This window comes from Xenopus tropicalis, chromosome 1, assembly GCF_000004195.4.
Source record: "Xenopus tropicalis strain Nigerian chromosome 1, UCB_Xtro_10.0, whole genome shotgun sequence".
NCBI classification, from domain to species: Eukaryota; Metazoa; Chordata; class Amphibia; order Anura; family Pipidae; genus Xenopus; species Xenopus tropicalis.
This window is the reverse complement of record NC_030677.2, coordinates 95,449,528-95,465,829: the sequence shown is the minus strand read 5'-3', so window position 1 is coordinate 95,465,829 and position 16,302 is coordinate 95,449,528. Positions and strand designations below refer to the sequence as shown.

The following is a 16,302-nucleotide window of genomic DNA, read 5'->3' as shown; positions in this document are numbered from 1 at the left end:
ATGTGTACTTTCGGAAAATATATGGTTTTCTAGGGTCTCCTTACTGTTAGGTGGTCGTATGGCACATAATACACATACCGGGTGCAAAAACTGCATGAGCCGAAGCATCTTATGTGAAAATTCATATGCACTATTTTTACTTGGGTGCCCCTGTACCCCACATAGTTTGGTAAATCTATGCATATAGGGCATCAAACTATTCAGTAGACCCCTGGCGTTCATATTTAGAATGTTTTATGTTGATACGGTACAAAATGTGGGGGTACATAATGGGGTAAAATGCAAGCTTTGTGACAATTTTCAGAAATGTCATAAAAACCGTTCTGTTTAGCATAGCTTTGTAGTTTGGTAGTTTGTAGTAGAAAGATGTATTTACCCATTTTTGTTTTGTCAGAATGTGTACTTTCGGAAAATATATGGTTTTCTAGGGTCTCCTTACTGTTAGGTGGTCGTATGGCACATAATACACATACCGGGTGCAAAAACTGCATGAGCCGAAGCATCTTATGTGAAAATTCATATGCACTATTTTTACTTGGGTGCCCCTGTACCCCACATAGTTTGGTAAATCTATGCATATAGGGCATCAAACTGTTCAGTAGACCCCTGGTGTTCATATTTAGAATGTTTCATGTTGATACGGTACAAAATGTGGGGGTACATAATGGGGTAAAATGCAAGCTTTGTGACAATTTTCAGTAATGTCAAAAAAATCGTTCTGTTTAGCATAGCTTTGTAGTTTGGTAGTTTGCAGTAGAAAGATGTATTTACCCATTTTTGTTTTGTCAGATTGTGTACTTTCGGAAAATGTATAGTTTTCTAGGGTCTCCTTACTGTTAGGGGGTCTTATGCCGCATAATGCACATGCCGGTAGCTTATATTGCAGTGTATACACTTTGTATGCACTAACTTCCTTTTGGGGTCTCTAAATGCCAGATACATCGGTGATCCTATGCACAATGGGCATCAAACTGTTCAGCGGACCCTTGGTTTTCATATTTAGGGTGTGTTTTCTTGGTACCTAATGTTATGTGGGAGATATGGTGCTTGAAAGTGGAAGATTTGATGTGATTTTCAGGTATTTCACCAAAATTAGCAATTTAGGGAAAGCACTGCGACTCTGTAGTTTGGAGTAGAAAGACATGGGTACCAATTTTGAATTCGCCCGAATGTGTACTTTCCAAAAATATATGGTTTTGGGGGGACAATGTATTTTTTTGTGTTTTTACCCCACAGAAAATGCAGTTAACGTGTTGAATTTTCAGTAGCTAAAGAGACCTCTGGGGCAATCTCTATGCACTGACGTCCTTATGGGGTCTCTAAATGCCAGATACAGTGCTGATCCTATGCACAATGGGCATCAAACTGTTCAGCGGACCCTTGGCTTTCATATTTAGGGTGTGTTTTCTTGGTACCTAATGTTATGTGGGAGATAAGGTGCTTGAAAGTGGAAGATTTGATGTGTTTTTCAGGTATTTCACCAAAACTAGCAATTTTGGGAAAGCACTGCGACTCTGTAGTTTGGAGTAGAAAGACATGGGTACCAATTTTGAATTTGCCCGAATGTGTACTTTCCAAAAATATATGGTTTTGGGGGGTCAATGTATTTTTTGTGTTTTTACCCCACAGAAAATGCAGTTAACGTGTTGAATTTTCAGTAGCTAAAGAGACCTCTGGGGCAATCTCTATGCACTGACGTCCTTATGGGGTCTCTAAATGCCAGATACAGTGCTGATCCTATGCACAATGGGCATCAAACTGTTCAGCGGACCCTTGGCTTTCATATTTCGGGTGTGTTTTCTTGGTACCTAATGTTATGTGGGAGATAAGGTGCTTGAAAGTGGAAGATTTGATGTGTTTTTCAGGTATTTCACCAAAACTAGCAATTTTGGGAAAGCACTGCGACTCTGTAGTTTGGAGTAGAAAGACATGGGTACCAATTTTGAATTTGCCCGAATGTGTACTTTCCAAAAATATATGGTTTTGGGGGGTCAATGTATTTTTTGTGTTTTTACCCCACAGAAAATGCAGTTAACGTGTTGAATTTTCAGTAGCTAAAGAGACCTCTGGGGCAATCTCTATGCACTGACGTCCTTATGGGGTCTCTAAATGCCAGATACAGTGCTGATCCTATGCACAATGGGCATCAAACTGTTCAGCGGACCCTTGGCTTTCATATTTAGGGTGTGTTTTCTTGGTAGCTAATGTTATGTGGGAGATAAGGTGCTTGAAAGTGGAAGATTTGATGTGTTTTTCAGGTATTTCACCAAAACTAGCAATTTTGGGAAAGCACCGCGACTCTGTAGTTTGGAGTAGAAAGACATGGGTACCAATTTTGAATTCGCCCGAATGTGTACTTTCCAAAAATATATGGTTTTGGGGGGTCAATGTATTTTTTGTGTTTTTACCCCACAGAAAATGCAGTAAACGTGTTGAATTTTCAGTAGCTAAAGAGACCTCTGGGGCAATCTCTATGCACTGACGTCCTTATGGGGTCTCTAAATGCCAGATACAGTGCTGATCCTATGCACAATGGGCATCAAACTGTTCAGCGGACCCTAGGCTTTCATATTTCGGGTGTGTTTTCTTGGTACCTAATGTTATGTGGGAGATAAGGTGCTTGAAAGTGGAAGATTTGATGTGTTTTTCAGGTATTTCACCAAAACTAGCAATTTTGGGAAAGCACCGCGACTCTGTAGTTTGGAGTAGAAAGACATGGGTACCAATTTTGAATTCGCCCGAATGTGTACTTTCCAAAAATATATGGTTTTGGGGGGTCAATGTATTTTTTTGTGTTTTTACCCCACAGAAAATGCAGTAAACGTGTTGAATTTTCAGTAGCTAAAGAGACCTCTGGGGCAATCTCTATGCACTGACGTCCTTATGGGGTCTCTAAATGCCAGATACAGTGCTGATCCTATGCACAATGGGCATCAAACTGTTCAGCGGACCCTAGGCTTTCATATTTCGGGTGTGTTTTCTTGGTAGCTAATGTTATGTGGGAGATAAGGTGCTTGAAAGTGGAAGATTTGATGTGTTTTTCAGGTATTTCACCAAAACTAGCAATTTTGGGAAAGCACCGCGACTCTGTAGTTTGGAGTAGAAAGACATGGGTACCAATTTTGAATTCGCCCGAATGTGTACTTTCCAAAAATATATGCTTTTGGGGGGTCAATGTATTTTTTTGTGTTTTTACCCCATAGAAAATGCAGTAAACGTGTTGAATTTTCAGTAGCTAAAGAGACCTCTGGGGCAACCTCTATGCACTGACATCCTTATGGGGTCTCTAAATGCCAGATACAGTGCTGATCCTATGCACAATGGGCATCAAACTGTTCAGCGGACCCTTGGCTTTCATATTTAGGGTGTGTTTTCTTGGTACCTAATGTTATGTGGGAGATATGGTGCTTGAAAGTGGAAGATTTGATGTGATTTTCAGGTATTTCACCAAAATTAGCAATTTAGGGAAAGCACTGCGACTCTGTAGTTTGGAGTAGAAAGACATGGGTACCAATTTTGAATTTGCCCGAATGTGTACTTTCCAAAAATATATGGTTTTGGGGGGTCAATGTATTTTTTTGTGTTTTTACCCCACAGAAAATGCAGTTAACGTGTTGAATTTTCAGTAGCTAAAGAGACCTCTGGGGCAATCTCTATGCACTGACGTCCTTATGGGGTCTCTAAATGCCAGATACAGTGCTGATCCTATGCACAATGGGCATCAAACTGTTCAGCGGACCCTTGGCTTTCATATTTAGGGTGTGTTTACTTGGTAGCTAATGTTATGTGGGAGATAAGGTGCTTGAAAGTGGAAGATTTGATGTGTTTTTCAGGTATTTCACCAAAACTAGCAATTTTGGGAAAGCACTGCGACTCTGTAGTTTGGAGTAGAAAGACATGGGTACCAATTTTGAATTCGCCCGAATGTGTACTTTCCAAAAATATATGGTTTTGGGGGGTCAATGTATTTTTTTTGTGTTTTTACCCCACAGAAAATGTAGTAAACGTGTTGAATTTTCAGTAGCTAAAGAGATCTCCTGGGCAATTTGTATGCACTACCTTCCTTATGGGGTCTCTAAATGCCAGATACATTGGTGTTCCTATGCACAATGGGCATCAAACTGTTCAGCGGACCCTTGGCTTTCATATTTAGGGTGTGTTCTTTTGGTACCTAATGTTATGTGGGAGATAAGGTGCTTGAAAGTGGAAGATTTGATGTGATTTTTAGGTATTTCATCAAAACTGGCAATTTTGGGAAAGAATTGCGACTCAGTTGTTTGGAGTAGAAAGACATGGGTACCAATTTTGAATTCGTCCGAATGTGTACTTTCCAAAAATATATGATTTTGGGGGGTCAATGTATTTTTTTGTGTTTTTACCCCACAGAAAATGCAGTAAATGTGTTGAATTTTCAGTAGCTAAAGAGATCTCCTGGGCAATTTGTATGTACTAACTTCCTTTTGGGGTCTCTAAATTCCAGATACATTGGTGATCCTATGCACAATGGGCATCAAACTGTTCAGTGGACCCCTGGCTTTCATATTTAGGGTGTGTTTTCTTCGTACCTAATGTTATGTGGGAGATAAGGTGCTTGAAAATGGAAGATTTGAGGTGATTTTTTAGAATTTTCATAATTTTTTTATAGAAAATGCTAAATTCAGTAAAGCATTGCCGTTTGGTACTTAGGAGTTGGAAGACATAGTTACCCATTTCGGATTCGTCAGAATGTGTAGTTTTCAAAAATGTATGGTTTCCTGGGGTAAACCTAATGTTCCAGGATTTTTGGCTTTGGAATGTAAAGTGTGCCGTATTCTGCTGTAATGCTTTGAAAATTTAGTAATTTACTGCTGGGAGTTTTTGATCTATAGAAGTCAGAAATCTCAATAAAACTATACATATCAGGTATTGGCACGTTCGGGAGACATGAGGCTTTCCAAATCAGTTGAATTTTTGTCCATAAAATAAAATGTGTTTCTGGTAGAAATCCTTATATCATGAAAAATAGCATTTTTTCTTTTTTTTTTTGTATTTCAAGCTCTAAATCTTGTTCCAGAAGTGGAAATACACAAAAACTCAGGTAGATTTGGAAAGCTCAGGTTCTCCTGAAAAAAACAATATATAGTTTGCCTACCTAAACTTAACCCTGCCCCCAGTAAAAGCCCCTACATTGAGAGAGCACAGAATGTTCACAAAACGTCTGGCACTGGGGGGAACTGAAATGACGAATTCGGCTGGCACTTAAAGGGTTAAGGATTGGATAAACCTTTTTAGTCAAAATACATCATTGCATGTTCTGCAAATAACATACCTGCAAAGATTGAGGCAAGGAGCATCACAAATGTGATGTGCATGGAATTGTGGGAATTAGGAAAAGCAGCCCTGGCTGGAGGAGAGCAAACATCTGCTATACTTTTGGTACATATAGTCAGGACCTATAGTGCAGCAAAGGACAGACAGATGCTGCTTTCAGCAGTAATAACTACAACATAGCAGGACCACAAGCTGCCTAGTAACTCATGTTAGTTGGAACCCAGAAACAAAAAAGTACCTGAACAGGAGCATCACCCGGGGTAAAAGGTAAGCAATTAAAGTCACTGTTAGGTGCCTAACACTTTGGCACCCCTGGTAACATAGCCTTTCCTTCTTTAAATCACTATGTTTTTGCTCTTGGCTGATGCTCCTTTTAAGGAAAAAATGCACCAGCCTAAAGGGAACAAAATTACAAAATCTTTGGCTGAAATTATACTTATCTTTCCCAGGTATTTCTAGTGCTAAATTGGAAAAGTCAATCCTACTGCACACAAACAAAACCAAAAGTCCAAAGCAGGGATGCTTGGAAATGTACTCTGTTCACCCCCCCCCCCCCCCCCCCCCCATAGTGAATTAGGTTTTCCTTGTAATTTAATGAGAATGAGGTGGCAGTCACTAGTATTAATATGGATCAGTGTCAGACTGGAATGCCAGGGGCCCACCAGAAAACCTTAGACCATGGGCCCACTCTCCAAACTATTTTTCATCCATTTCTTACTCAATCTCTATATTTTTTTATCTTTGTAAACTTTAATCTATTCTTCTACATATTTAGTTATTTCCATAGAAAAATAATTAATGTCCATGAATTAGGCCAAATGGCTAGAATCAGGAGGGCCCACTGATACCTGGGCCCACTGGCACTTTTCCTGGTATCCCAGTGGGCCAGTCCAACACTGATATGGATAACGTAAATTTCAATATTTAAAATAGTGATTTACAAATACGAGAGGTCCTTTGCATTCCCCCAATATCAAGATAGACAGGACATTTATACAGGATCAGACTGGGTCAGTGGGACACCGGGTAAAAATCCAATGGGCCCTGGGCTCTTGTGGGCCACACTGACCCAGACTTGATCCTTGCCTGCTGGTTGCCACTGCTGCCATTGCTGCCACTGCCCTCCTTCCCCTGATTGCCATGAAGAATAAGGTACGCAGAGGGGAAGAAGAGGTTAGCATTGGACAGTCAGGGGCCCCTGAGAGGATGTAGCGGCCTTTGGGATAGTAGCCCCAATGGGCCTTGCACACCCCAGTCTGACCCTGCATTAAAACATTTTGTGCATTATAAGAAATGCCCTTTCCTTTCAACATAACAGGGATTGCTAGTCCATATATTGTAATATATTCAAGCAGGCCAAATCGTCAAAGTCATCCTCTGTCTGGCTAGTCATACACTCCCTTTCATCTGATTCATTAAGAATTCTACTGCCTCATTATACATTTTATACAGTGACTTGATTTTAAGGTTAAATCTCCCAAATGGTTGCCCTTTTATTAGCCATCAATGAGATATATATGTATACAGTGCCCCCTGGGGGGGTCGTGATGGACACCCGCAGGCCCCCGACTCCAGGAGAACCCCACAACCAACCCCCCTGGGCATAGGGCTTGGTTGGAGTCAGGGTTTCTATCTATCTATTTATCTATCTAGTTACCTATCTATCAATCTCCATGTACAAGCATTGAGGGAAAAAGGCTTAAAAGAACAGTTCAGTGTTTAAATGGAACTGGGTAAAGGTCCCCATACACAGTAAGATCCGCTCGCTTGGCGAGATCGCCAAGCGAGCGGATCTTCCCCCGATATCCCCACCTACGGGTGGGCAATATCGGGGAGCTTGAAGTTAAAAAAAAAATAATCCGATTGTTTGGCCCTGGGGCCAAATGACCGGATTATGTAGGCGGCAATGTAGGCGGTGTGGACCCCGATTCGACTGAATCTTTTAACCTGGCCGATCGATATCTGGACAATTTCAGGCCAGATATCGGTCGGCCAGCCCCCTCGTTTCTGCCCCTACACGGGCAGATAAGCTGCCGAGTCGGTCCAAGGGACCGATATCGGCAGCTTCTATCGGCCCGTGTATGGGGGCCTTAACTGCCTTTGCAAATTCAAAAATCTTTCTAATACAGCTAGTTTCTCAAAAATGTAATCTATAAAGGCTGGAGTGAGCGACTCTCTAACATAATAGCCAAAACACTACTTTCGCCAAGCTGCCTGCAGGGGGAAACTTTGCACAACGTCAGAAAACTGAAGTGATGCGTTGGCTTTTCAACCGACGACGCCTATTGTTAATAAAGATGTCACTAGTGATGAGTGCATTTTTTAGCCAGGCATGGATATGCTGTGAAATTCTGCATTTTGCCAATGGCAATTTTTTTCTAGAAACTGTGGTGAACAAAAAAAAAAATCTTAAACGTATTAAAAGAGTTGCACAGAAATGCATTTCATGAATTTTCACCATTCTGCAAATTTTTCTCCAGTTTTTGGGAATTTCTCTGCAAAGAGAAACTGGACACATTCTCTCATCACTAGATGTCACTTATCTTGCCCCCAATGACGCTACATATATAACTTTTATATTTCCTGTGCTGGTAATGATAATATGTTTGCACTAAAATTTAAAAAAAATGGCAGGTTTGAAACTTTGGTTTTAATATCACCTAAACCCCATGTTTTTTTTAGAGTAGTAATACTAGAGTAGTAAAACTAAAAAGCAATCAGAAGTTTTTACTCCCAAATTACTTACCGTTTTAAGCGAAAAACAAGCGAGTCTTCCCTGAATCTAGGCCACAGCCAGCGAAGAAATGCCTGCGTTGTTGTTCGTCACTGTCTGTACGTCCGGTTATTCACCAATAGAGGGCGCCTAAATCATACAGTTTAATGGGGATGTTCCAGGCCCTGGTTGTATCACCGTATATTTTAGTTTGGTGTCGCTGTTTACCCATTTTTGGAGGCCTGAAAATGACCCAGTTAAAAACTTGCGGTCTGTAGCCTATACCTGCAACTGCCATTTATATAGCAGTGGAATCCTGCATTTATATTAACGTAACTGCACGTAGAAACAACCCTGGCAAGCGAAAAATGCGCATTACTGTTACGTAAAATGAAAGTAGTCGCAAAGGACTATGGACCGAAGCTAACCAACACGTCACTGATCTACAAACTGTGGTAGATGTTTTGCTTCATCCAACCATTACACTTTACTGAAGCCCAGACAAAGCTAATTTTTATTTGCAAAAGGTTTATAGGGTCACATTGTTGGACTTTTACCACGTTTAATTGGCGTTTTTTTAATTTTATATCCTAAGTTCCCGGCACATGCGCACTTCTGCCCCACATACCTACATATCGTCTCACCTTCAGCAGCACAAAAGCCGCGAATGAAAGTAGGGTTGCGAATAACGCCAACAAAGGACCAAGAAAAATAAACTAGCGGCAGTTCCTGTAGACCAAGTACCTAAAACTAACATTTTAAAATAATTTTTAAAATGAACACTTGTCGTGGCGGACTGTCATAGTTCCAATTTAGTGAGGTTCTAGTTCCCGGAGCAGATACAATATTCTAGAAAGAGCCACTCTAATTGCAATTGACCTGATTTCATGAAAATGTATTATCTACAATGTCTTCAATTGTGTGTTTTTGCTGTTAGTCATTTGCCCCCCATCATCCTCCGTTTAAGCAGGGTGTTGTCATTATATCATACATAAATATATGTAGACTCTCTCTGAACGTAATATCGGATACAACGAAGCCTTCTGGTCGCGTCCCCTGATTGACAGTTTTTCTTGAGGACATATGGAGATGCCGAGAGTACAACAGACACAGTCACAGAAGGTGAGACATGCAGGCAGCAGGCAGCATTTGCAAGTACATTTTTGGTGTAAAAAAAAAGAGGTGTTAAAAATCCATCGATTTCCATTTGGTATAATTCCTAATGTGGAATTCGCCTTTGTGCCAAAGCCAAAAATAAGTGCATTCCTAAATGGTTGGCGAGGCGTCTTCCTATTTGCAATGGGGGATGGATAAACAGACACATAGAAACAATAATGTACCGCCTTTTGTAGAAGTCATGGAGGAATTCCATAATCATATAAAAGCAAGAGACCGAAAGGCCAAATGTTATTTTACACAAGATGGTGCATTTCTATTAAACGCAAGTTTTGGTGAGTTAAGTGATATACACATACATAATTAAACAACAATTATAAGTTTTTGGGGAACTTTTTTTGACTAGCAAATATAATTATTTCTGTACAGCTTTAATGCATACTGCTGCCACATTCTGTATGAAATCCTCTGGTTTAGCATTCTTGGTCTTGCCATGGTTATCTATATCGCAGGGCGGCATCAGATTCAGGAGAAAAGAAAACAATACAAGCCAAAGGGTTTAAAAAACAATATAATTCCCTTACTGTAAACTGCGTGATCGTCTCCCACCATTACTACTAGATCCCAGCCATCATGAGAGTTGCGCTTTTATCGTCTATTAAAGACTTTTTACAGTTTAAAATGTATTGTTTAGGAATTATCAATTTAACAACATTCGATGTACTACTCTATCCATTTGACTATATAATAATAATTTTTCTCTCTCTCTGAGTGTGACCAGTGAATTGTGAAGTAATGATCCCGACCCACTACATTCTGATCTCAGGGTGCTGATGTAAAAAAAAAATAGTAAGAGGTTCACTGTTAAAACGAAATGCGGAGTCCTTTATGTTATTCCATTCATTTAATATACAACAAAACCTATTATGGTGTAACGGTTTACCCTGGGGTCACCAGAAATTTCAGGGACACGTCTAATAAATGCAGGTTGTGGGGTAGCCTTGTTTTTAATTAAATTGCAACCAGTGCAGCCCTTTTATTTGAATTTCTAGAGGCGATCTGTTAAGGCTATTACCTATGTGATGAGGCATTATTAACCTCACAGGTTGTCACTGGGCAGGCGGGGTTTTTTCCGAAGGTGGCTGTATGTTATTTTACATTTAAGGGATCACAGCGCAACCAGCGAGTCTATAACTCTAGGATTCTGAGGTCTGTAGCTTAGTAATAGCTGAAGTGTCAAAAGATGGCGATTTCTACTGAATATACGAATTATCAGCAGTAACTAACATAATCAGGAAAATCTTCGTTCTGATATATCAGTATATCTATAAATCTGGCGATTCACGCTCTAAGCGTTTTATTCCTATATATCCACTAACTTACAATGTGCCTGTCTGTTCAGCTCTGTCAGTCCTGTAGACTAAATACCCATCACTTAGTGCTGCAGTGAGCATATCTGCCTTTTTGCATTTCATCTCAGTAACTAAACAAAGTGTATGTGCTCAGACCAACACATCTCTAGTTAGAATCTGTATGTACATATATATATATATAGCAGGGTCAGCAGAATGGTAACCCCGTTGTGTCTACATGTCCCTTAGCTGTAAATGGAAAGAGACTCGTAATCAGAAGGTTTAAAGTCATGGGATCAGCTGTAGCTTCACATACGTAAATGTGCCAAAAAGTGCCCGGAGCTATGCAGTCAAAGAACCCGATCTAACCCCAATCATTCAATCAAAGAGCTGAGCTAATAAGGGGGAACCAGTAGTGTTTGCCCTGCTCCATTCTTAGGAAAATAATTCTATTTAACAAGCGAGTCATTTTGCAGAAAATAAAGTCATTTATTGTCAAAGCATCCAACATACCCAGATAACCTATAAAGTGTAATAAATCCCTTCTTTTCCAAATCGGGATGGTGGGACAGAAAAAAACAAAGAAAAGGGGATTATACTTCATTTCACTGTCACAATATAACATGTTTTTTGCATTGATAGGAAACAAGTTGATGAGGTTCTATTTGGAGTCCATGATTATGCGGTGATGTATTGTCCATGCATCTCCTCCATAACTAGAGAGTCCTCTGTAATAATAATATTTATACTGATCTGGTAGGAACACGAATGTTGTGAGGAATTACACAAAGGAACTATGCCCACCCATATAATCTTTGTTATCCAAAATAGGAAAAAATCATAACAACAAAAAAATACATATAATTATTGATATTACACCTAAACCATAAGTGCTTAATAATTTAAGTAAAAAGATATGACAAATGCATCAATATGCTGCAATATATATGACATTTTTAAAAATGTACTTTTGGAAAGTGAAAATGCGTGCATTTAGAGAGGAAAATACCCTCACACATTTGCGTTCAAAGCTCATGCCCCAGCGTAAAACTGTGGGAGTATTTAGAGGTCCATCACTTGTGGTATAACACAGACCTAGTTATGAGAGGTCATATGCCTGGACAGGTGGTGGCGTTCCCTGAAGGACTCATTGCAAATGGGGCACTTTAGCTTCTCTTCCCTCCTCCTCTTTACTAGAGGCTCCATTGCATATTCCTTTTTGTGGTGGGACCTCATGTGATATACCAAATCCGAGGTCATTCTGAAGGACGCATTACATTTGGCACACCAGTTTTGCGCTGGCAAGCAGAGGGAAGTGAAGGATGGGGGTAACAAGGTGAGAGTTGAGGGCATCTGCAGCTGGAGAGGACCTGCTGAACTTTTGGGCCAGAACGTGGTGGCAAAGAGGAAAGGACTTTGTTTGGGCAAGCTGCCCTGTAGTGTGCAGTTGCCATTTATTTCCGGGCTCTGAAGCTTCACTGACAGAGGATCAGGTTGGAAGAGCCTAGCTGTACCCACGTTTTCTCCTGGACAATCTAAATTAATTCCACTGGATATTATTTTTTGACCCATGACCTGCAGAGGTGAAATGTGATTGAAGCCACTTCTAGTTGGTTGGGAGAATGCGCTTTTTCTCTCCTGCTCCAGGTTTGTCATCTGGGGTACGCTGCTGAATGCACTAGTTATAGGGGAACGTTCCCCAGCCTGGTTCTCTGGTCTCACCTGCAGCCGCTTAGGCTCACTTGGACTATTGGAATGGGATGGGGACATGGATTTATGCTCAGCGTTAAGGTCTTCAACTCCTCTAGAGGTTTTTTTCACCTCTACAAAGGCGCTTCTTTTGGCTTCCCCTGTTTCTGGACTAGGTGGTGCAAATAACTGTCCACTTTCTTCCAAATTATAATAGGAGCTGGTTCTGAAAGGCTGAGGGCTACAAACTAAATCCTCTTTAGAGGAAGGTATTGGTCTGTCCAAGAACCTACCAGAGACATCACTCTTTTTAGATCTACTTTCTTCTTGATTTTCATCATATTTCCTCTTGGCTCTGTGAAGGCCATCAGGCGTGGAATCTGGGTCTTGCCGTGTCAAGTTTGCCTTGTTAGGCAAGGAACTGAATGAAGAGGAAGATCCCCTGACATTTTCCATGTCCCTTGCCAGATTGTGAAAGTCTGTTGTAGGTTTGTGGTTTTCCTTTTGAGGTTGATAGAAGGTCAGTTTGTTGTATTTGGCTGAAGCTGACATGGTGTTTCGAGGCTCCAACTCTCTGTTGTCCTTGCTTGCGTGTTCTAAATTCGAATCCGAGCCTTGGAGTCTTTTGGGGCATCGGAACCTTACGTGAGCCACAAAGGGGAATTCAAACTGAAACTTCTGGTTGCACTCCAGGCATATTGATTGGGATGAAACTGCCGAAAAGAAACAAACAATAAATAAGTCAACTGTTTGAAAGGGACCTATGTTGTATTATTGCCTTTAATTTGCAACCTGACTAGTGATTTGAACAGAAATTGTCGCAGTTCAACTTCGTTATCAGACAAAAACATGGCATTTAACATCTATAACCCACACCGGGTTTGATTTAGATCTATATAAAATGGTGGAAAACTAACCTGTGTTTTTTACAGGGGTCCTGCTTGTGGGGCTCAGAAGTAGAAGGTCAGTCAGTTCCTTTCCATACCAAACCAAGAGTTCCTCGTCTTTAGCAACCCTACGCAGTGATCTATAAAACAACTGCCCGTTTTTGATGTAGGCTTCCAAATTCTGCTCTTCTTTGTTCCTTGCTGACTGAACCAGACGGAGCCACATTAGTCCCTCGGAGGAGCCATTTGCAGCTGAAGTGTCCACCTGCACAAAGGACAAGAGGAATAAAAGGGTCAAAGAGTCTTAGGGGAGCAAAGAGCTCATTGCAGCTTTATGAAGGATGTGCCCCATCAAAACCAATGGAAATCTCCTGTGCAACTGAATCGCACAGACCTGACATGACAGCCCTCCATATGTTACAGGAAAATAGGGACCTCACTGCAACTAATGTTCCAGATTGTTGTCGTTCCGCCAAAGGATATACAAGGAATGGCGGTGGATATATCATTCTGACAAATTTATATTCTCACAATCTTAATTACTGTATTTATTCTTATAGTACATTCTTCATCTATCATCTATCTATCTATCTATCTATCTATCTATCTATCATCTATCTATCTATCTATCTATCTATCAATCATCTATCTATCATCTATCTATCTATCTATCATCTATCATCATCATAGCATTCCATATGTATCATCCAGATTCTGTCAAAAGCAACATATACATCCTCATAAGTCTCACCCAACCTGTACACACAATGTATAACTAAATGCACCCACAGTGAATATAGCCTGTGGTATAGTTTTCATGCGAAGTAAACATTTTTCTAAAAACTAAATAAAATCACGTGCGATAGGCTTTACTAGCATCAAGGCTCAGTTATACTATATTAATGAAACCTTTTTTTTCTTTTTACACGAAGAAAGTTGAGACTTACCCTGAATATGTAGGGTACAGTCCTCTTGTCTGTAGACTTGAGAGCGATGAAAGCTATGCTGTCGTACAGGGAAGTGTGACTCAGCACACAGGGGCCAAAAATGGCATTTTCAGGGATATCGCAGGTGGTATATACACTTGTAAAAATATCCGTTAGGCATTGCTGAACAGCTTTGGCATCTCCATCCCAAACAGGTTTCTGGACGCCAGCTTCTTCCATGATTGACATGTCCTTAAAAAGTGAAAGATGTCAAAATGTTATTTTAATTAGTGTTTTGGCTTCCTACTTTATTTTGTGTCTGCCTGGCTCGATTCATCCGATTAGTCTTGCCTTCCTTAAACATTGTTTGTTTCTCGCTTACAACGGAGGCATTTCTGGTACAGTACAGACTGTGGGGTAAGGAAGCACCTGCTTCTGGATGCTGTACTATGATGCCAAGTTCATCCGCCAATATTGCTACCATAAAACAGTTGTGTCAGTGGGTGCAATTTGTGAAGGAAATTCATCTGATTACACGGAAAGAATCGTGGGGAAAAATCGCACTGAGCGCAGGGAAGTAAATCTGGAGCTAGCCTGCGATCGAGCGCAGCTTGACAGAAAAGCATAGCGAATGGATTTCAAGTGAACTGTCAATGTCACTGATTTCATGTCAGCGAACCTTTAGCTCTAGTCAACAAGAGGGAACGTATGTCTGCTCATTACCATAATCCAGCTCTTTCCCTCAGAGACTTTAATTAAAAGCAGCAAGCAGAGGTAATTATTTTTTACCTCGACACGCTTATTTATGGGCGAGGCTATGTCCCATTTACTTACTTGTCATAATCAGGGACGAGTTCAGTCAGTTGTGACTTTCGAGCAGGTAAATCGTTACACAGTCTACTAAGACTGGTTACAGGGCGGTGACCTGATTGGGTCAAACATGAACTGTATGTATCCTACTCCATTACTCCACTATATTATTGGAATAATGATTAACTGGTGATATAATAATTTTTTATATTGCTATCATCATCTCTCTCTATCTTGTATTCTCTATCCACCCATATAGGACTTAAAGCAACATCCGCTTAGAGTGGAAGATGCCGCTTTCCAGTGTTTACAGTTTCAGCACCCTGACCCGGGACAGCACCCTGGGTCTGCTGGTCCCCATGTAGCTCGGTGTCCCAAGCCAAAGATTCCGAAAAATAATGGGGACGATAGAAGAGAATACAGTTTTTATATAAACAGAACGGATTGTTTAGCTGCCAATGTTTTCTCTCCTGTTTCTAAGCATGCTTACCTTGTAAGATAATCTCTGTTCTATCTTTCAATGCGAAGCTTTAATACTAACAAGTAACCTCTGTGGCTAACAAACCTCTGTTGCTGATTGAGACAAACTAACTAAACTGCTCGATTTTCTATTGCCTGCAAATAGTCCCCCCAGTTATTGTTCCTCTCGGAAGGAGGACCACGTTTCGGCATAACCAACTGCTTCTTATCCGCTCTCTTTGTATAAAGACAGAATAGAAGAAGCGATACTAGAAGCGTGCTTTTTCACTTACCAGAATCTGTGACTAGTCGTATGGATACAAGACCCGGAGACAGGGTGTTGCTCTTGCTTTTCTTGTGTCCCTTGTATTGTGTCACTGTATTTCCATGATAAGGCAGAATGATGTTGCTGTCGCTTTGCCTGCTCTTTGTAGATGGAGAGATTGCAAAAGCAGATGAATGGGAGGGGGCAGGAAGGAGTAAACACAATCAGGAGCAGAAAACCAAAAGCGAATGACCGAAAAAAAGAGGAAGACAAGGAGTTGTACAGATGGACCCGATGCAGTGACTGACTGGCACACAGACACTCACTTTTTGTTTGCAGCACATAATCTGCCCAATGACGCGTGACAGCCCACCTCCCTCCCTTTAACTCTTCCCATCCCGAGCAGCCATCCCGCAGCCTCTAGCCTTCAGCTACAGCAGGAGCTGCTGAGTATTCCCTCAATACAACCCAGATTGGTAGGCCAGTGATCCCCAAGGAAAGGTTATTCTTTTTTTCCAAGTACAAATCAGGGTCCCTCAGATCTTCGAAAGGCAGTGAGATGTTCAAAATATAAAAGTTAACATTTATGTCCAGTGATTAAATGTAAATTACTCGTTTTTTGTAAATACACCAGTTGTATATGAAATGTGGGGTATAAGTGCTTGTGGTGTTCTGGTTCAAGTATGTTATTCCAATGAATGGCTTCTTTACTATATGTGTCTCCTTTAATATAAATCAGTGAATCACCTTCATTAAGTGACATTTTTATTAAATG

General features: G+C 40.7%; 1 protein-coding gene and 1 long non-coding RNA gene across 2 annotated transcripts in view; both read right to left on the bottom strand.

Moving 5' to 3' along the window:
• Window positions 1-8,394, bottom strand: part of LOC116411553 — a 37,532-nt gene extending 29,138 nt beyond the window's left edge. The window contains exon 1 of the long non-coding RNA XR_004223197.1: window positions 8,057-8,394. This is a non-coding gene — a long non-coding RNA (uncharacterized LOC116411553). The remainder of the gene's footprint in view (window positions 1-8,056) is intronic.
• A 2,565-nt stretch (window positions 8,395-10,959) lies between these two features.
• On the bottom strand, window positions 10,960-15,811 carry prdm8 (PR domain containing 8). Its single transcript, NM_001045686.2, is given in 4 exon segments — window positions 10,960-12,893; window positions 13,098-13,332; window positions 14,015-14,245; window positions 15,556-15,811. Coding segments are annotated over 3 exon segments (1,770 nt in total). The 5' UTR covers window positions 14,243-14,245; window positions 15,556-15,811; the 3' UTR covers window positions 10,960-11,586.
• Window positions 15,812-16,302: the final 491 nt, after the last annotated feature.